This window comes from Crocodylus siamensis, chromosome 3, assembly GCF_052110815.1.
Source record: "Crocodylus siamensis isolate JL-2025a chromosome 3, ASM5211081v1, whole genome shotgun sequence".
NCBI classification, from domain to species: Eukaryota; Metazoa; Chordata; order Crocodylia; family Crocodylidae; genus Crocodylus; species Crocodylus siamensis.
The window spans coordinates 159,178,159-159,198,917 of NC_143397.1; the positions used below are offsets into that span (position 1 = coordinate 159,178,159).

At 41.3% G+C, this 20,759-nt stretch overlaps 1 protein-coding gene across 2 annotated transcripts in view; it reads right to left on the reverse strand.

Moving 5' to 3' along the window:
* Positions 1-20,759, reverse strand: part of CCDC102B (coiled-coil domain containing 102B) — a 390,603-nt gene that overhangs the window by 333,515 nt on the left and 36,329 nt on the right. For both annotated transcript variants that reach the window (XM_090037300.1, XM_090037301.1), the window contains exons 2-4: positions 16,940-17,545; positions 11,373-11,593; positions 2,947-3,049 (exon numbers count right to left, since the gene is read on the reverse strand). In XM_090037300.1, the coding sequence (XP_089893426.1) occupies positions 2,947-3,049; positions 11,373-11,593; positions 16,940-17,518 (903 nt within the window). In that variant the 5' untranslated portion in view covers positions 17,519-17,545. The remainder of the gene's footprint in view (positions 1-2,946; positions 3,050-11,372; positions 11,594-16,939; positions 17,546-20,759) is intronic.

The following is a 20,759-nucleotide window of genomic DNA, read 5'->3' on the forward strand; positions in this document are numbered from 1 at the left end:
AAGCACTAATTGTCACTTACAGCAATGCGACTATTTTAAGTGGCACGAACCTTGAAAAAACTGGGATTTATTGGCTCTCACGATTTTTGAGATTTTGTAAAAAATGATCTGGACATGTCACCTACATTTGAACCAAAGCATTAGGCGCTCAGAGTTAAGGACATGGAAAATATCCAATTGTACTGGTTAGTTCACAACAATAAACTTCACTTGCCCTACAAGCATCCTTGAAAAGCACTGTGCATGAGTCAGTTTCAGTATTTCACCAAATCCCACAGGATATAGTGGCCAATATTTATTATTGTTAGTAGAAGGGATTTGTTTTTTTCCCAAACACTGAACTCTAAACCACAATGAATGATGCATTATCCCCACAAGGACAACAACTTCACTGTAGATAGACAAAAAAGTGAGAAAAAAAAAGGGCTCAACCTATAGCCCCCTTCATGCATAGCTGAATTAACCTTATTGAACCAAGTCCAGTGAATCTATAAATTGGTGGAGCTAATATGAAAACAGATAAGATATTTTAACATATATATAAATATATATATGTGTGTGTGTGTGTGTGTGTGAATAATATTTTTCTTAGTTGGTGGTCAACACTGGGGAAAAATGGGTTTAAGTCAAACCAAGAAGTGTTGTTGGGAGGAGCCTACAGATTTATTTTGATTAAACAAAATCTAAAAGAAAAATCATTGTGAATCAATCTAAAATGTACCATTTGCTGAGACTTGCGGTTTAACCAAAGCTCCTCCTCATTTTTTAACCCTTAAAACATGTGTCTTTCCAAGACAAAAAAGAACTTTTTGACTTCTCTGAAAGCTGAAGCAGGATTTTGAAAAGCTCTGTAAAAATGTTTCTGTTTTCCAAAACTTCCTCTCTCAATATTTTCACATAAAACAATTCATCAAATGCAGGATACATTAGAAAATCCTTTCATGTCTTCTCTCTACATGTGAATTTTGTGAAAAAATTACAATTCATAAAAAAACAGAAATAAAAAATATTTATCCAGCTCTTCGTGTAAGTAGATCAGAAGGGTAAAGCTATTTTTGCATTTTACATACTATACTGAGATGTTTAAAAAGATGAGTAACCACTAGTTTTACATTTAAGACTACAGCTACAGCAGAACAATTATTTCAAAGCATTTTAAGACGTCACCTGTAGATGTGCACAAGCAGCTCCAATGCACTGTAATTACAGTGCATTGGGGCAGACGTGATTCATAGAATCATAGAATCAATGAGTGGGAAGGGACCTAAACAGATCATCGAGTCCGACCCCCTGCCATGGGCAGGAAGGAGCACTGGGGGTGGCAGGGGTCATAAGACCCCAGCCAGGTGCCTATCCAGTCTCCTCTTGAAGATTTCCAGGGAAGGTGAGAGCACCACTTCTCTGGGAAGCCTATTCCAGGCTCTGGCCACCCTTACCATGAAGTAGTTCTTCCTAATATCTAACCTAAACCTATCCTCCCTCAGCTTGTGGCCATTGTTCCTGGTGACTCCAAGGGGGGCCCTGGTGAACAGACTTTCCCCGAGTCCCTGCTGGTGGCCCCTGATAAGGTTGTAGGCAGCCACAAGATCCCCCCTCAGTCTCCTCTTGCGGAGACTGAAGAGATTCAGGTCCCTCAGCCTCTCCTCATAGGGCTGGCCACAGAGGCCCTCAACCACACCAGTGGCCTCCTCTGGACCCTCTCCAGGTTTTCCATGTCCCTCTTGAAGCGCAGCACCCAGAACTGGACGCAGTACTCCAGCTGCAGCCTGACCAGCGCCACATAGAGGGGGAGCAAGACCTCTCCGGACCTGTTAGTGATGCCCCTGTTGATGCAGGACAGGGTGCGGTTGGCTCTGCCTATTGCTTCATCACATTGGCAGCTCATATTCATCCTGGAGTCAATCCTGACTCCAAGGTCCCTCTGTGCTGCCGAGAGGGTCAGCCCCTAACCTATAGCCATAATGCTGGTTCCCCCTCCCCAGGTGCAGCACCCTGCACTTGTCCTTGTTGAACCACATCCTGTTCAGATCTGCCCACTTCTCTAACCTATCCAGGTCTGCCTGGATGCGGTCCCTGCCTGCCAGTGTATTCACTTCACCCCACAGCTTGGTGTCATCAGCGAACGTGAACAGGGTGCTCTCCACACCCTCATCCAAAATGGTGGTGGGGCACTTCAACGAGCTTTAGTTGAAGCACTCCGGCAACCATTTTGAAGCACAGGGATGCTATACACAAGATGTTGCAAGTGCTCTGGGAGCTGCTGTAATTGCAGTGTTCCTCTCTCCGTCCCAAAGCATGTATAAAAATACACATGAAATCTCAGTCCTTAACACCTGCATCTTTCTGTCCTATAGATGAGTGGATATCAGCCAGGTAAAACTTTTTCAAAAACTTTGCTAAATTAACTATGACAACATTTAAAAACTCAAAAATACCTAAGAGCCTGCATGAACACATACATAGACTCATGAAACCATATCACCAAAAGTATGAGCTTTTAAATTACCTCAGATTTCAAACACAGCTAACATGCATATATAGAAAAATCTTGCAGCAATACAAAAGCAGCATATAATAAGAGTAGAGTAAGCAATGACTGATTCTAAAACATAAAAAAGTAGTTAATGTGTATGGTGTACATTTTTGGCAGCAGCCTGAAAAATCCTAGCACTGTAATAGTTAGAACATGTACATAAATGTATGGAAGAAGTCCCAGTCTAAGACCCTCTTACTTAACTTTCAAATAGCTCTTTTTCAAGTTCAGTAGTAAGACTCCCCACACAACTAAATCTCAAACAACATAGACTTTTTTTTTAAACAGAAATTTTCAAGGGTAGCTCCTTGTCATATTGTTCCCTGAATTATGCAAATTCAACATTCTTTTATTACACTTGTCCACATCTTCAATGTTGTTCTGTGTTCCGTACAACTCTTTTGCCAGCATACCTGTTTCAGGCTCTCCATCTTAGACTGTCTCAGTTCTTCGTATTTCCATTTCCACAGAGATAAATCAGACTCCAGCTTCTCTACTTCCAGAAATAAATTCATTCTACAAAAATGTATTAACAAATATAATCACAAAAATATTCAAATAATCTAGTTATTGCTTTTAACCTCCTCTGTATTGTTTCTAACTCTCTGCTTTTCTCCCCTCTAAATGTCTTTATTGCAAGATTTTTTCCCCACCACAGCATTTGCACAATTTTTTCTAACAGGTTTACCTATGGCAAAGAAAAACAACCTAGCACTGCAAAACATGAATGAAATACAAGGCTAAAAAGAGACTTAAATACACTTCAACCATCAATTCCTTTAACCGAATATACTATGTGAGGGCAAAAACTGCCAGAGTAAATGCATCAAAGGGATGCAACAATCAAACAGAGCACTAAGAAAGGGAAGTGCACAATATACAATACCATCTGACAACTATAGTACTACATTCCAAAGTTTTCATTCTGTCCAGGCTGCTTTCCCTGTTCATACAAAGAATAGCAACTCTTTTTCAAGTATATTTTTTATTTTGCTCCATTCCCCTTTCCAGGTAAATTTATTTATAATTGACTTGGCATATTTCTGCATCAGCTTTTTAATTTCCTTGGGACTTAGTCCTCACTTGCTTATCTAGATAACTTTAAGGTGGTGGAGATCATGTTCAACACTAAGAAGTTTATCTATCACTATCCATCTCTTCCATTTCACCTTAGACATACAATCTTGAAGGAAACATCTACAAATGTGTTGTATCCAGTTCCCTCCCATTCTTGTTTTAGCATTTCAAAAATGAAATTATTGACCTTGTACCACCAGGAAAGGCAGATTTCCTCCTATGGTTGGTGGGTAAGGAGCATTAAGTGTTACTGCTCTATGTACTTTTCACCAAAAAGGCTAAGGACAGACATTCAAAAAGCCTGAACCTGAATTGATTCAACCTTTGCAGGTTAGTCTGGCTAGGCTGAACCAGTTGGAAACTGGACAGAAATTCTCTCTGGACTGAGGAAATTCAGGCACATGCCTGCAGTGGCTCAGGTTAGAAGCTGGGGGGGTTCTAAAGCAGCCCTCCCTTCCCTTGCACAGAGTTGAGCTGAGAGGGATGTGGCCAGCCCCTGGCAGGACTTTCTCATTAGGGAGGTCTGCCTGCACCATCCCAAGCTTTTCCCTGCTGGCTGCTCAAAGGCTGGAAGAGTTGTCAGCCCCCAGCCACTTGGCAGCACTCTGAGGCAAGAGGGGGTGTACAGTGCATGTATCTGTTGATGATATGGAGCTTTTCAATCTCCCTCACTGATTGTCAGACTGTCTGCAACAAACTGACAGGTGAGGTGAGCAAGGTAGCCCAGGGCTGATAAGAGTCTTTATCACCTGATCAGCAAAGCAGTAGCCTCTCTCCCATTACTTCAAACTCTTCTCAAACAGCTTACTGGGGTGACATGTTGAATAGGTCCAAAAGCCCCGTTCTCTCTGCCTGCTTGTTCCAATGAAATTGGAGACACAGACACCTCTCGGCATTAGCTAGCACACTATATGCCTAGTGTCCATGGGGCTGGGGTCTGTGCTGTGGGAGATGTGAGGGAGAGGGGGATTCCTGCTTGAGCAGCAAAAGGTAGGGAGTAGGGCAGCGGGAAGCCAGCAGACTCTGATGCATCTGCAGTCTCTGAAGGACTTTATACAGCACTAGCTAGCATACCACATGCTGGCTATGGTCTGTGCTGTAGGAGAGGGGGGGAAGGGATCTTTGCTTAAGCAGCAAGTAGTGAGAGGGGAGGGGGGCACAGGGATGCCAGCAGACCCTGCTGTGTCTGCAAGTCTGTGCCAGAGGAGCTCTGCCCAGGGAGCAAAGGGGGGGGCCAGCCCTGCTGTGAAGCAGAGAGCTCCACCCAGCCCAGAGAGCACGCTGAGATGCTGGGGGTGTCTGGCTTATCTTGAAGCAGGAAGGGGTCTGGGACAGACATTGCATAAACCACTTTGAGCCAAATCAGTTAAGTCTTATACTACATTCAACCAGGTTGATCTGAAACCAGTTTCAGCCATTTTCAAATTGGTTTGTGTGCATTAAACATCTCCGCTGTTACATGTTTAAACCAGTTTCTGATCACTTAAACCAGTTTATGTATAATGTCTGTCCTTAGCCAAAATGCTCATCTTTTGTGCTTTACCAGTGTCTTAGAGCTCTCAGACTCTTTGCACTTGCAACTTTCCATTCAGCTTCAAGGATTTCTCCAGCAAAAATCAAGCACCACAGTCTGGGGTATTTCAGCCAGATGGGTGGCAAAGGATTTTTTCCTATGATTCCACTGCTGTGTTTATTCTAGAAAATATAAAATATTTTTATTTGAAGAGGGTCATCTGACTGGAATTTAAATACTTAAGATTTCTTTTTTGTATTTATCTCCATTCCTTACACTTGGGTATTTTGTAATGATATAGTCAGTCTAACCACTTTTTCTGAGAACAAGCAGAGAAGTACCACAAGACACTGCACAGAACATATGTACTGTGCTAAAATAGAAAACATAAATGGTTTAAATATTAAAAAAACAAAAATGAAATGCTTTAAAATACTGTTTGTATTCCCTAAGTATTTCAAAAGTTAACTGCTCCTGAAAGAAGGTGTTAGAAACATTTTCAAAATACAGATCCATTTAGTTCAGAAATAGTACATTCTCATTAAGGTGACAACTGAAATATTTATTTGCTTCCAGGAGGATACTTGAGCATGAAGTTCTACTCTTCCTACATCCAGACTAATATCTTAAAAATATTAAGAATATATTATTTTAGGATTCCTTTGAGAGAGATATTGTCATACTTACATAATGAACTCTGATTGCTACTTTTGCTCGTCAATTCAGAGCACTTAAAGTGTTATTTCTACTATTCAGAGATTAAGTAAATAAATATTTAGAAGCAGCAGAGGGTACTACTTAGATTCTTAACTTTGAGCATAACTAAAAATCCAGGTCACAACTGAAGTTAGTGGTCAAAAAATAAGATTAAAAACAAACTTTTTCAAGCTTATTTATACCTATATTTTCTGTATCTTATCTTATTTGTCTAATGCCACTGTGAGCCATCTAAATTGCTGTAATCCAGTGATAGATTTTGGTTCATAGTCATTATTCAAAATTAGAAAAAAGAGTAACTAGTTACTATAAAAATTGCTTTTGGATCCTCATCACAACAATTTTATTAGATCAACGGTAAACATAAAAGCCTCTGTACTTCACATTATATCCTAAGCATCTGAATTAAATATGACTAAAATCATGATTTAAAAGCATGCGCTGAAAATGTTCAGTGTCTTAACATGCAGAGTTATTGCAGTCTTATATTTAGCTTTAGAAGGAAAGTATTTTATATATGGTTTATAGGCTTCAAAAAGGCAAAAGGGCTGGATAAGAGTTGAAAAGAACAGAAGCCTCATACATTAATATTTGATGAGAAAATAATTCTGTGGCACAACAGTTTTGTTTTGTGTTTTAACACTGAAAGACTATCAAGAATTAGGTTAAAAGTTAGGGGTGCACCAATAGAGATTTTGGGAGTTAATACCGATAGCTGGTTTTTTAAGTTGGCATATCGCCCAATACCAATCCAATTTCCAATACAGCTGCATACAGCTGGTAAGTCTGTTGTGGTGGAAGCGAGGGGGAAAGAAGAGGCATGGGGGGCAGATCAATGTCCCCTGTGGTGAGGGAGGGAGTGGGGCAGGAGCAGACTGCCCAGCTGGAGTGGGACAAGGCATAGGTTGGAACCACGGTCCGTTTGGGGGGAATGGAGGGGGAGGCAACTCCCATCACTGCTTGCACCCTGGGAGGGCTTGGGTGGCATGTGCCCCCAGATCTGTGTGGAACAGATGGGCAGCAGCTGTGGGCTGCACCAGGTTCTTCTCGTTGGGGCTGGGCTCGGGGCGGGCAGAGGTGGCACTGGGAGGAGAGGGCTGGGGGGGAACTATGGTGAAATTTGGGTAGCTGCCCTCCCAAGCCCAGCCCCCACAGAGAAGAACACAGTGCAGCTTTGGCTCCAGCCTGCAGCTGCAGCCTGCCTGCCTACTCTACCCTGCACAGATCCAGGGGCACATGCCCCCCCATACCCTCCTGGGGTGCAAGCAGCGGTGGGAGCCACTCCCACACCCACAGGCCTCTCCCTCAAGATCCTCAGCTGACACTCCACTCCAGAGATTATCAAAAGCCATGTACGTGCAGGCCTCCACCTGCCTCCTGCTCAGGGTCACTCCCGCAGCATTCCTTCACACGTTTTGCAACCCTTTCCTGCCAAGACGTTCAGCCGCTCCTCTCTCCCTGCAGCCTGCAGGGAACTGACCCCCCTCCGCCCCTTTGCAGGGCTGGAAATACCTCTCAGCAGCTTCCCTCCTCCAATCCAGAGCGAGATACTGCTCCGGAAGTGTGGGGAATATTTCTCTTCCCTTCCAGCCTCCAGCTGCAGCCCTGCTGGCCCTCCATGCTGTGAGCGTTGTTTGTTTTCACTCTCTCTATCTGTTGCTGCAGGCTGCTTTTCTTCTCCTGACCTCCCCTGCCCACCATGTAAGGCACCTCGGGGCTTTTGTTTGTTCTCTCTCACTCCTTCAAAATTGGCCAAATTATCATCCACATTGGGTTGATTTCTGATACAGCCAGTTTTCTTTATATCGGTGGCAATCTGATACTGGACCGATGTATCGGTGTACCTTTACAAAAAGTGATTTTCATATGAGACAGTTCTGTGGACAGTTTGTTAAAAAGAAATCTATATTGCACTATAAATTCAAAGCAAAACATAAGCAGCCAGGAAAATCAACTTTAATAAAGCTTATGAACTCTTAAATAAATCACCAGGATTTTTCAAAGCAATTCAAATAACTTCTGGGAAAACAATGCTGCTTCCTCATGCCATCGCCATTAGCCATAATAAAATTAGAGCTGAAAAGGATAAAAATACTGAATACATCAGTAGTATAGCTGAATTAGAAGAATGATATTGTTCTGATTGGTTACAGCAGAACATGAAGCATAGGACAACTGGGGAGAGGACATTATACAGTGTAGAGATGCAAATTATACTGTACTCCAGACCCTATAGAAGAAGAGGGAGAACTAACTAGCAGGACATTTCATGACACTGGACAGCAAAATAATGAACGTTTAAGTAAAATGTTCTATAATGTGTATAGAATTCTATGTGGGTAGTTACAACGAATGCACATATTGAAAAGTCTACGTAAAATACATCTTTTGAAAAGGAAAATGGAACTTCCCAGTGTAGTCTACGTATGAGTCACCTGATAAGGGTATAAGGCTCTATTATTATTTGTGTTACAGTAGATTGTAAAGGCCCCAGTCAGTAAAATGTATAATATGGGCACTCTATTACCTAGAAACAGTTCCTGCCTTATTCTAAGAGCTTACTCTAAGAGGAAAGAGATAGAGTAGAAAGAAAACACAGGCACAGAGAAGTAAACTGACTTAGTGTGACGTTAATAAGCAGATGAATAACAAATGCTAAAACAATAAAAAATGGGTGTCTCTGTTCATTGTTCAGTGCCCTTCCAGAAAACATTACTGCATCTCCAGTACTGACTCCTGCCGGTTGCTGAATGCCACTGACTGGCTGGGAGTGCTGTCCATTGTTCAGCCCCACACCTCACCCTTCCTGACTGGCAGAGGGGGGTGGGGCCACATGATGGATGGCCCTCTAATCCAATCAGTGTGGGGGGGTGACCACCATCTTGGCTGCTCCCCTTTGGGCCAGCTGTGAGGCTGGGCTGCAGTGGTCATGAGAACTGTTGGATCCCACTGGGAAAGCAGACTTTTATTTTTATTAAGTTTTTCTTTTCCCTGGTGTTGTGGATTTCAGGGACAGTGTCCAGTTTCATGATTTCCATGAAATGGCAAATTAGGTAGGTCCCTAATGATTAGTATAATGGGATTGAATGCATGGATAGCTAATTTACAGATGAAACCAAATTGGGTGGAATTGCAGACACTCTGGAGAGCAGGGCTAGGATCTGGAATGACTTGAGTAGACTAGAAAAATGTTGGCAATCAGATGAGACTCAACAAGGACAAGCTCCAAGTAATGCACTTGGGACAGTATAATTGCATGCACAAATACAGACCAGGGAAATACTGGCTAGACTGCAGTACTGCAAAGAAGAGCCGGGGCTACAGAGGACTATTAGCTGAATACGAGTCAAAGGTATCTTCTTGCAAAATATGACAAGAGTATATTGGAGGAATAGGATTGTCGCTTACAAATCAAGTGAAGTGATTCTTTTGCTCTACTGAGCGTTGGTGAGGCCTCACGAAGTACTTTGTCCATTTTGGGTCCCACATCTAAGGAAGGATATAGACAGATTGGAAAGAGTCTTGACAAAAATTATTAGAGATCTCAGATAGAAAATTGTGAGGAAAGGCTGAAAGAACTAGGGTTATTTAGTCTTCTTTTCTTCAGACTGAGGAGGGATTTGATAATAGTCTTCAAACCTCTGAAAAACTATTATATAGTAGTATGTGGCCATAGAGGACAGGACTAGTGCAATGGTCTCAAGCTGCAGCGGGGGGAATTTAGGTTGGAGATTAGGAGGACCTTTCTGACCATGAGGGTGGTCAAGCATTGGAACAGGCTACCTAGGAAAACTGTGCAATACCCATCTCTGGAAATTTTCAAGAGCAGGTTGGACAGTTATTTGCTAGGATGATTTAGTCAGAGATGATCCTGCCTTGTGCAGCAGGCTGAACTAAATACTCTTGCAATGTCTCTTCCAGTCATAGTTTCCTGTAATCCTGATTGCTTCTCCTTTAAACATTCATAAGCCTCAAATTTGCAATCCATACCTACATGGAGGGAGAGCAAAGAAATTTGCACACACTTTACAATTTTGGACAAGTGACACTAAGTAAGAGCAGAAATAGATGGATACAAGGAAGGAGCTACCTGTTAAGGGAACTGATTCTTCAAAACACTGTGAAAATCCTATGAAATCCTACAAAATCTCAATTACTTTTGACATCAATGGGAATGGAGGTCTTTATCTGACATAAAGGGAGCTACAACTAGTGTATTTTTACCATTCATTTTCTGACCGGCTCTTTTGATAACACAATAAGGAAAACATACTATGTAACATATAACCTGGTGATGCTGTGACAGATATAATACAACATGGCATATTGGTGGCATTAGCAACCAACAGGAATACCAGAGATTGCTCTTTAGGATTGCTCACATCAGCTATCAATTTTCAGAGATTTGTGAGGAAATTAGGAAAGTAGGCAGTTTTAAACACAAAGATAAACACATTCACCATATCCTTGGGAAACATTTTGTTGTGATGAAAGAATAGCTGTGTGAGTCCTGCATGACTTGCATGCCAAAACCAATTCATAAACAGATGTATAGCCACAGATTCACAATACCAACAGGACAATTATGAAAAGAAGTACCATAAAATAGCCTGTTTTTGCCAGTTTCTTCAACTAAAGATGTTGAATTTACTGCTGCTGTTGCTATGGACAAGATACTGAGTTAAATAAATCAGAGAGATTGTGCTGGTGACTGAAATCTTTTAGTCTTCACAGGTTTAAGCACACATTGCAAGCTTCCTTGAAGGCTAGGTCATCCACAGGGATCATCAGTTAATTCCCAATGGCTACAAACAATCCTAATGCAGACATCTGTCTACTAGCAGCTAATATGAAATAAACAAGTCACTTCCTTCCGGGCACTGAATAACTAGGAGATAAATATTCACTATTTATGTCAACTGATTCATATCAGGGTCCGATAATGAAAGTTTTGTATTCTATTTCTAGTCCCTCAAGCTTTCAATTTCCTATATAAAACTTAAATGAAAAGGCATTACTGTTACTGATATTTTTTACATTTATAACACCTTTCATCTCAAAATCCTGTATCACAGAGAATATATGGAATCATACTCTGAACTAGTTGAAGCTTCCATATGGGTCTGTAAGTGTAACCCTATGGTACAATGTTCCAGGACCTTAATATACAAAAGACCAGATAAAATAACCCTGATATGAAATTGCAACAAGCATCTTTTGCTAATCCCACCTGCCTATTTTTAGGTCCATATGGAATATTTCTTAAGTATATGGATACAAAACATACAAAAATATTGAAACATCTTCAAATAGCATAAAAATGGCTGTCACCACAAAAAAAACAAACAAATTCCTTATGCTAGGTGTGTACCCCTAAAAATATTTATTAGATGACTGCTAATAGAACTTGAAATTATCCAAGGAAATATATGAGCCATAAATGCAAACAGAGTTATGTCACCGTTTTAAAACACTTTTTAAAAATATTTTTAAAATATGATTTACTTTAAGGAGGATATATTTTGCACTTACTGTCTTTCCTTTTGTAAGACAACCTGAGTCTCATCCAAATGCAAATGCAAGGCAGAAACAGATATGGATTCATTCTCTAGAGGCTGGGCTATGCTTTCCATTCTTTGCCTAGGCTTTTCCTGACATCTGCCAAGAGATCCTTCAGTGAAGGAGTCGTGCAGCTTTGGACTGAATCTTGTAGACTGATTGTCTCTTATCGTGTCTTCAGTAATTTTCACATCCTGAGGAAAGGAGGAGGGAGCAAAATAAACCAAAAAAAGTGAAGATATGATATCCTAAGCTTGAAAAGGCAGCCATTTATGGGATAAGTAGTCTCAACATGAAGTCTAAAGGGCCTGCCATGGCATAACAACATACTGCCACACAGGAAGAATAATTTCAGGGGCTCTTGCACATCAGGAAAGATGAACATAAGAACCGCTATTTACTGGGTCAGATCACAGGTCCATCTTGCCCAGTATCCTGTGTGACACAATGGCAGAGAGTAGAGCTGAAAGGGAACTGGGTATGACCAAGATTTTTTCTACTGTTCCTTTCTCACTTGCAGCCTCCAGCATTTAAGGTATAGGAAGTTAAAATTCATAGGCTGTATCCCTAACTCCCATGCTCAATAGCTACCAATGCCACTTTCTTCAAGTTCTATGTCCAATACCTGTCTGAATCTGGCTAAACTGTCAGCTTCCACAACACCTGGTGGCAATGAGTTCCACACCTAAGTTACATGCTGTGTGAAAAGTAATTTCCTTTCATTAGTTTTTGATCCATACAAAATGTGTTTAGTAATGTCCTTGACTGGGACACTAAATCAGCTAGTACGTCAGATAGCACTCTGGGCACTTGTACACGTGACGGGTTTGATCCCCAAGGTTTCATTCTAAGACCCCTAAATCAAAACAGTGAGACATAAAATAAAACCCTGAGGACTAAACCATTTCAATTTTTCTGTCACATTATGGTGAGGAGCCCAATCCTTTTTTTTTTTACCTTGTTTTGGAGCCACAGCCTGCCTATGGCTGGGAAGAGGATGACCTGCTGGCGGTCTGAGTGGATCCTGAGCTGTGGGAGACCCTAGTCCTTCCCTCCATGGCAGCAGTGCCCCCTGGGGCCACCTAGTAGGCTGGATGCTACCCCACCTTGGAGGCAGCATCCACCAGATCCAACTCTTACTGAGCCTGCTGGGGCTTCCAGTGCCCTGTGCACTGTCCCCACTGCCATCCCACTACCTGGGACTGCCCAGAAACAGGCTGGCTTGCCCCTGGAACAGCTCAGGCAGGAGGGCAGTAGGGTATGCTGGCTGCCAGAGAAGGCAGCAGAGATGGCACACAGGATGCGGGAAGCCGCGGTGGGCTTGGGGAAGCTTGGGCTCAGCAGGCTTCCTGTGCTCTGTGCACCATCCCCACTGCCCTCTCTGGCCACCAGTACACTCAGGCACCCACCTGCCACCTTCCCATGGTGTTCCAAGGCAAGCCAGTCCATTCCTGGGTGGTCCCAGGCAACGGGGACAGTGCATGGGGCACTGGAAGCTACTCGGAAGAGTTGGATTGGGCCAGGTGCTGCCTCTGAGTTGGGGCAGCACCCAGCCTGCTAGCAATCCACTTGGTCCCACTACCGTGGAGAGAAGGACAAGGCCCTCGTGCCACTCAGGGGCTCCTTGGCTCGCTGGCAGCTAGCCTCCCAGGTGCAGGCAGGCTCAGCCAAAAAAAAAAAAGAAGAAGAAAAGGATTGGGCCCTTTGCTGCTTCTGCCTGCTGAAGGCAAAAGTGGCAAGGGGCCTGATCCTTTTTTTCAGCGGAGCCTGCCCACCTCTCCTGTGGCCAGGGGGCGAGCTGATAGCTTCATCATTGCAATTTATAAAGTTGCAAACTAAATTACATCTAGATGTAGTTTAGTTTGCAATGATGCAGTCATTTAAACCACCCTAAAATCTTTTATGTTTACACTGTGATGCCATTAAGCCACACAAAGTGACATTTTCATCATGGGTCCATATTAATAGCATCATGTGCCCTGTATTCCTAAATGATGTAATTAAATTAAGTCAGCTTTGGAACATCAGGTCACATCCCTGTGGAAAGATATGGAGTAAACCTAGCACAGAAAGCTTAAGCCTCACTTACTCACTTCTTCAGGACAGAGTTTTGAGAGCAGCAAAGTTCCATTTGTGGTTTGACACATTCACTTAGAACAGTGGAAAATCATTGGAATGTAGTGATGTATTAAAGTTAGTAGGTGTTAGGTTCCCTCACTTGAAAGGGAACAACTCTGCAATGCCACAAGAGCACTTAACACATACTAAAATGCTAGAACATGGGTCTGCTTGCATATTAACTGCAATTAGTAAATTTTCAGTTAAATTTTCAGTCACACCTGCCCTCACATGAGCAATTTATACTTGTACAACCTTTTCAGAAAGACCCAGATTTTGCTCTTAAGTGTTTGCTCCAAGTGACATTGAAGTCAATTAGGGTCTTTCTGCTAACCTCATTGGCTTTTTTATCAGGCCCATTTCTGCATGTGCAATATGCATTACCTCTTTTTTTAATCCCTGGTGGCAAAGGGAGGGCATATCATTTGGTTTTTGTTTGCAAAGGATTTTTGATTTTGTGCACAAAATTGTAGATACAAATGAGGGGATATTTAAAAAAAATTCTCCCATTAAGAATACCCATTAAGAATTCCAGTCAGTTCTTAAAGTAATGCAGGTCACCTCAAGATGCAGTGCAAGTCTGGAGAAATCCATTCATATGATTTTTTTAGACTTACGCCTGAAAGTTGTATTAGATGATTCTCAAGTTAGCTAAATGGACATTCCAGTCAAACTAAAATGAACAAACGCTATAGTGCTTTAAATAGGAGATAGTACATTAACCTACACTGATGAAGATAGTAAATAATTTAGAGATATGTTTTCTGCTCACTTCTTCGGGTTCCAGTCCTATGCATGTTAATCTATGTAGTTAACTTGATACATACATCAAGGTTGTTCAACTACATTAAGCCAACAGGCTCTAGTGGCTGCTTCTCCCACTGCTACACAGTGAGGAAGTGACCAGGCAGGGTCTGTATACTCCTGGCACAGCCTGCGAGACAGGATGCTATATGTTTCTGAGACAAAATGCTACACGTTTCTGGCACCACCCATGCAGTGGGGCTAGTGTCCTTGGGGTCTGTGTACCAGTGGCGAAGTCCAGAGTGAAGGCAGGTAAGGGGCTGCATGCTGCTGATACAGCCCACAAGGGAGGAAGGGCTGGGAACCTGACACTGCCCCGCAGTGTATGGTCCAGGACTGTGCACTGGCATTGCAAGCAACCCTGGACCACATGGAAGTTGGGCAGCTGAACATTAAATCATTTACATTTATTTCAGAAGTAAAGGTATAATATAGGGTTGCCATATGTCCAGGTTTTCCCGGACATGTCATCTTTTTGGATCATCCCATCTCCGTACAGGTGGTTTTAAAAAATATGATCAAATGTCTGGGATTTTGGTCATCTCAGCTCTGAAGTTGTCCCCTGCACTTCCTGGCTTGCCCTAGCAAGGAGCTACTTGGGGCTAGGTGGAGCGGGGGAGGGCAACTGGAGACAAGGTGCACACACGGGGCCGGTATACACTTGTCAGGGGGGTGGGGAGAAGCCCCACAGCTGCAGACAGGTAAGTCTGTGGGGTGGGTTTGGAGGACCAGGGCTTGGGAACTGCTGGGGGAGAAGGGGAAGGGGGGGCAAAGGTGCCTGCCCCTCCAGGTCTGGGGTGGGGACAGGGGGCTACAGGTTAGAAGTGAGGGTTACCAGCAGGGCTGGGGGTGGCTATGGCTTGGGAGTGAAAGGCACCAGAATTGGTAGAGGCAGGGAACTAGTATCACTTTGCCCCACAATTATATACGCCCGACCCCCCCTGCAACAGGTATCCTCTTTTTTGAAACTGGAAATATGGTTATACTAAAGTATAAACATAAGTCTTTGCAGATTTATAAACTTAGGGTGGAATCCTGGCCTTATTTAATTCAGTGGCAAACAGACTGATTGAAATAGGACTTTCATTTTTGGACTTTAACAGAAAACAACACTTACTGTTTAAATCTGAGGATGAAAGTCTGTGTTTAGGAGCTTTATACAACTCCATAACAAACTCACATGCATAACATCACTGAGTGCACATTATTCAAGTCAGGAAAATTACTTAACTTTTATGGACATCAACTAAGATTAAATGTACCAATTCAAAGAGATTTCTATATTTTTGTAGTTGCCTTATTTAATTAAATGCATACACTGGTAAATCAGTATTGCAAATTTAAGTTAATGAGTACTTTGTCAAAATAGTGGTTAATTCACATTTGAGTGACTAAAATTATATCTTACATTACAAGATGAGTCATTATATTGAAATCCATCTAATAAAAAGGTTGCATCATTAATGCATCATTAACTTCACACCTACTAATATAAACTGTGCAGGAAGAAACAGATTTTTCATTAAGCCTGGTGACTGAACAGAAAGACCTGCAGAGCCTATTCGAATCAAATCCTTTTAAGTGGGAGACAATACCATTTTTCCAATTGCTACAATAATCTTAAAATTGAAAAAAACCCATAGGTCAGACTACCCGCTGGAGTATAGTTTTCTTTAAAGTCCATGGAATTACATTAGCCAAAAATTTCCACCCTGTATCTTTATATTGACATAATAGTAGAGCTGCAGCAAATTATTCTACTCATTAAAAGTCCACAGACATTGTCACTAATATGAAGCAATATCATTGTAAACCTAGCTCCATAAAAATCCTCCCATTCTATAGAGAAGGGCTGTCCTTTTTCTTACAGAAACTTTAATTAATGATGAAGGGCAGGAGGAATGTTGAAAGGCCAGGACTATGACTAGGTACTTCTCATTTTCATCTTTGCCCGCATCCACAGATCAGTAAAGACTGTTTAACAATACCTTTGGACACCTTGAAATCCACACTGCATTTTGGAAGAGGATACATAAGGGTTGGAGGAACCCAAAATAACTTCAAATAGTATTACTGACCTAACAGACTACGTCTCTGACATAGACCGGGACATAGGTATGGGTGAACTGGGCAGCTGCCCAGTGCCCAGACAGAAAGGAGACCCGAAAATGAAAAAAAAAAAATTACAATTGTAAAAAATAATAATAATAATATTGCACATACATGGGACTAGCAATGTTATCAACTGAGAATGAACTACTTAAAGCCATTGATATCATAGATATGAAAAGACTTTTGCAACAAAAAAAACCATCCCCGGGGGGCCCAATACTAAAAGTTTACCCAGGGCTGCCAAAAGTCTAGGTACAGCACTACTCTGACACAATAGTGTATATGTGATTAATGGTAAAACTTGGACTTCAAATGCATCTGTAAATATATACTGAATTTTTGGGTGTGGAGAAAAGCAAAGCTTTACAATGTTGTCAGAGAGCATAAATAAGTGGATCTTGCATATACTGACCAGAATAGAAATTTCCCAAAATTTTTAGATACAAATTCATAACTCATTCTTCTCTTTGAGTTGGAAAAAGTCTCACTGAGCTAAAATTCTTTACCTTACAAGAATCCTTCATGCCACAGATGCTGTTGTTCTTGACCACTTCTTTAACAGGTTCTTGTTCCAGAGACAGAAACTGGTGCCCATCTTCTCTCAAATAAGGTACCTCTAAGAAACTATGTTTCTTTTTCTGAGCAATTTCAGCTTTTAACTCCTCCTTTTCTTTTGCTAAGTCTTGGTTCATTTTTTTCAGAACACTCAGTTCCTTCATTGTAGTCTCCAGCTGGAGTCTCAGTTGCCTCCCTTCCTCCCGGGCTTTATTCCTTTCTACTCTAACTTTACTCCATTTCTCCCGCCAGCTGGCAGTGCAATCTGACCACCAACGCATGGTTTTCTCCATTTGAGCTGCTCTAGACTTGATTTCTTCCAGTTCTCGAATTCGTAGCTCTTCAGAAATCCCCCAATCATTGCTGCTATTAATATGCACACAAGGATGATGAGATGAGTAAGGATAGGATCTTTGAGATGGCAAACTTGAATCACAGGAATTACCAGTCCCCCGGTCAATTCCCAGTAGTTCATAAGTCTGTCTTTGTTGGGTCTCTTCAGCTAATTTAGGGACAGAGTCCAGATCCATGTTTCAATTCTTATTTAGATTTCACCTCTGAAACAGAAAAAAAATATAAGTCTGAAAATAGTTAAGTACTTGTTTGCAGTAGCTTCAGTTTCAATAAATTTCAAAAACACAAGTTTAAAAAATAAATATTTAATCATTTTCTCCTACTTGAACTTTGAGGAAAGTATAAATGCCCATCAGATAGCGCATCGGATAGACCATAGGCACACAGTTTGGTGCATCAAAGTGTCAAAAATCATTGGAAACTAAAGAACTTATTTAAAAGAAGCTGTCTACCTTTAGCGTATTACTAAATTCAAGCCAGTATATAAAGCGTGGAACGGATGAGAAATTCCCTAAAACCAAAGTATACCACATGGCAAGTTGTAGCCCACAGAGTATTATTTCTCCCAAAAGTCGAGGTCCTTATTAACATTTTTAGCTGGATAAAGTCTCCAAATTTGCCCCTGTAAAGTAATAATTAAATTAGCTGCCTAACCAATTCTGGATGTCATCTTGTGTTTCTTAAGGCAAATTATTGCTTATATACTGAGAGGCATTTGCCTGTCCCAATGCTAAGAGCAGCCTAGGGAATTTCTCTTCCCATTTCTCTTTCAGACAGCATAAATTGTTATACAGTAATCTACAGAGCATGGCATACTCCCTGTCTAGCAAATTTCATTCTGCTAGCACACACAAGTGAACCAAAAAAATTAAGGAATATATAGAGAGAAGATTCTAACTATCTACATCTACTCATGGGCTGAGGGAAGGGGGTGGTGGTTAATAGCAGCCTCTAAGAACTTACTCCTACTCCCACCCCTACTCAAAATTAACACCCTGTTTTATATTTTAAATGCATGTGACAATCTTGCCATACTAACAAAAAATTAAATGCTTCTGCAGTCTAACATTCAGCTTTTTCAGTAGTTCATGGGGTGTGGTTATGTTAATTTTAAAATTAATGCACTGACCTGAAACACAACCTAAATGAAAAAGTCTAGCAAACAAGATACATACCATTTCAGCTTTTAATAATTCAAATGAATAATATATGGTGTGGTGGGGAGGGAGGGTGAGGTGCCATTATGATTTGTTCTTGATTTATGCTAATTAAATTAGAAGCTTTGAAATTCTTGGTCATGAATCAGATGAACCAGTTGTTTGCAGCCACCATTTTCAGTTGGTACAATTCTTTGCAGAATATTTACACTGCTTGACCTCTATTTATTATTAGAGGTTTCACATATTGTTTTAACAAAGATGCAATCTGGACTTCTCTAATAGTCCTTTTTTGTACAGACTGCACTTCAAAGCTAAGATAATTACTCTCAAAGACAACTTCAGAGTAGTCCTGTTAAGAGCTGAAGTGGTTAATAACACTGGGCATGTCCACACATATCACTGTGGAACCACTGTTACAGTAACAGCCTCTACTGAGCCATGTGCACCACACATGGCTCATTTTTAGGCACTATGTCTCCACAGCAATGTGCTATAATGGGAGATTTCATCACTATGGCGATATAACTGCAATGTCACAGGTTTTGCTTGTGGATGCTATGGTGCCATAGCACATTGCTACCGGAATGTAATGTCATGTGTAGACGCATGTGTAGACCACTGTGTGGTATGTTGTTATTTTAAATTATTCTTTGTCGCACTAAAATCTGCTTCCTGAGGACAAGACTAGGTCTAAATATGATGCAACAATTTACATGCATATTTTTGAAGTAGCTGATAAATCAGCTTTCTTCTATAATTTTTGCTACTATCCTGAACAGAAATTGCTTATTACTAAGATATTGATCATTATCAATCAAACTCTGGATCACAGTTCCATTTTGCCAGGCGTCTTATAAAACATTATTAAAATATGAATCCCAGAAGTTCTGCAAGGAAAACAAATGAACCCTGACAAGAGGAAAACAAATTTACAGTAAGATAAAAGAACATACTTTGTCCACATACTATATGAGTAGAACAAAACAGGTCCACAAGTCTGGTATCTAACTAGAAAAGATTCTAAAATGTTATAGAACGTTCTGCAGAAACACAGGAAAGCTCACAGACAGGGATATCTCCAAAGATCTAAACAGATTGTAAGAAAAAAATCAAACACAAGAAGTGCAACATAAGATGTTTTCAAGACATGCGGGTGCTACAACTTGGACCAGCATTAAATGGTCTTTGTATGAGTTAGATGTGCTCTGTGGATGCTTAACAGATCAAGCTGCTCCAGGAGCTTAGGTAAAATTTAGGTACCTATGGCCCTGCTTTATGCATTACAGGTGTGCAATTAACTGGTTAATTGCACAATTACCTTGATACCAGCTATACATGCAAAGTAGCTTTCACACAATAAAAAGTTCCAACTAGCTATAAAGTTAGACATTGAAAATGTGCACTAATTTTATAGCTCATTGTGTTCGAGCTTTAATTTACATGTGTAGCAGAGTCTCCCCTGAGGCTAGGAGCCCTGTTAGCTATGGGCCTCAGCCATAGGGATGAACCTTGTCCAAGTACTTCTACAGACTTCTAGGATGTGGGGATTGCCACAGCAGTGATCTCCTAGACACAGGAGAGGGTGGTGGTGCATGGGGCGCCCCAGCATCTGGGAGCCCCTCAACTGAGAGGGGTCCCAGTTGCAAGAACTTGCTTCTTGCTGGTGCAGGGAGAGTCCCAGGTTGGGCTCCCCCTGCACCAGTAGTAAGGTCTGATAGGAACTAATGCATAATCTCACAGTTGCCCATCCTGCCATGCACATGTGGTATTGCAGGATGCGCAACTGTATGAATCACTCATTAGATCCCATAGCCCCTTTACCTGCATGTGTAGGAGGCCGGCGTGTTCAGCAGCTTATATGCCTTAACTAGAATGCTCCTGAGCATACTCTTTCTCTCTGAAAAAACAGAAGTGTTCAAGTGCACTTTTTTTTGTAGATACTGAATATGGGTTCATCTGGATGACTTTCTGTGACTTGGGCATTTCATTTATCCTCAAGGACCTTTTAGGCATCTAATTAACAGATTTAGATTTGCATATGTTCAGAAACAGCAATCAATTATGCAGAATGTTGACTGTTCTCTCTCTCCCATGGAAGCTTTTACTATTTTCCTTTTATAAAAAAAAAAACTATGCTAAAAAAGAACCACATATATTATTTGTAGTGAATATATGTGTTTGATCTTCGTATGCAAAAATCATAGAATTAAATAAAGAATGAAAAGCTATGCCATTCAGCATCAGAAACAGTGGTAAG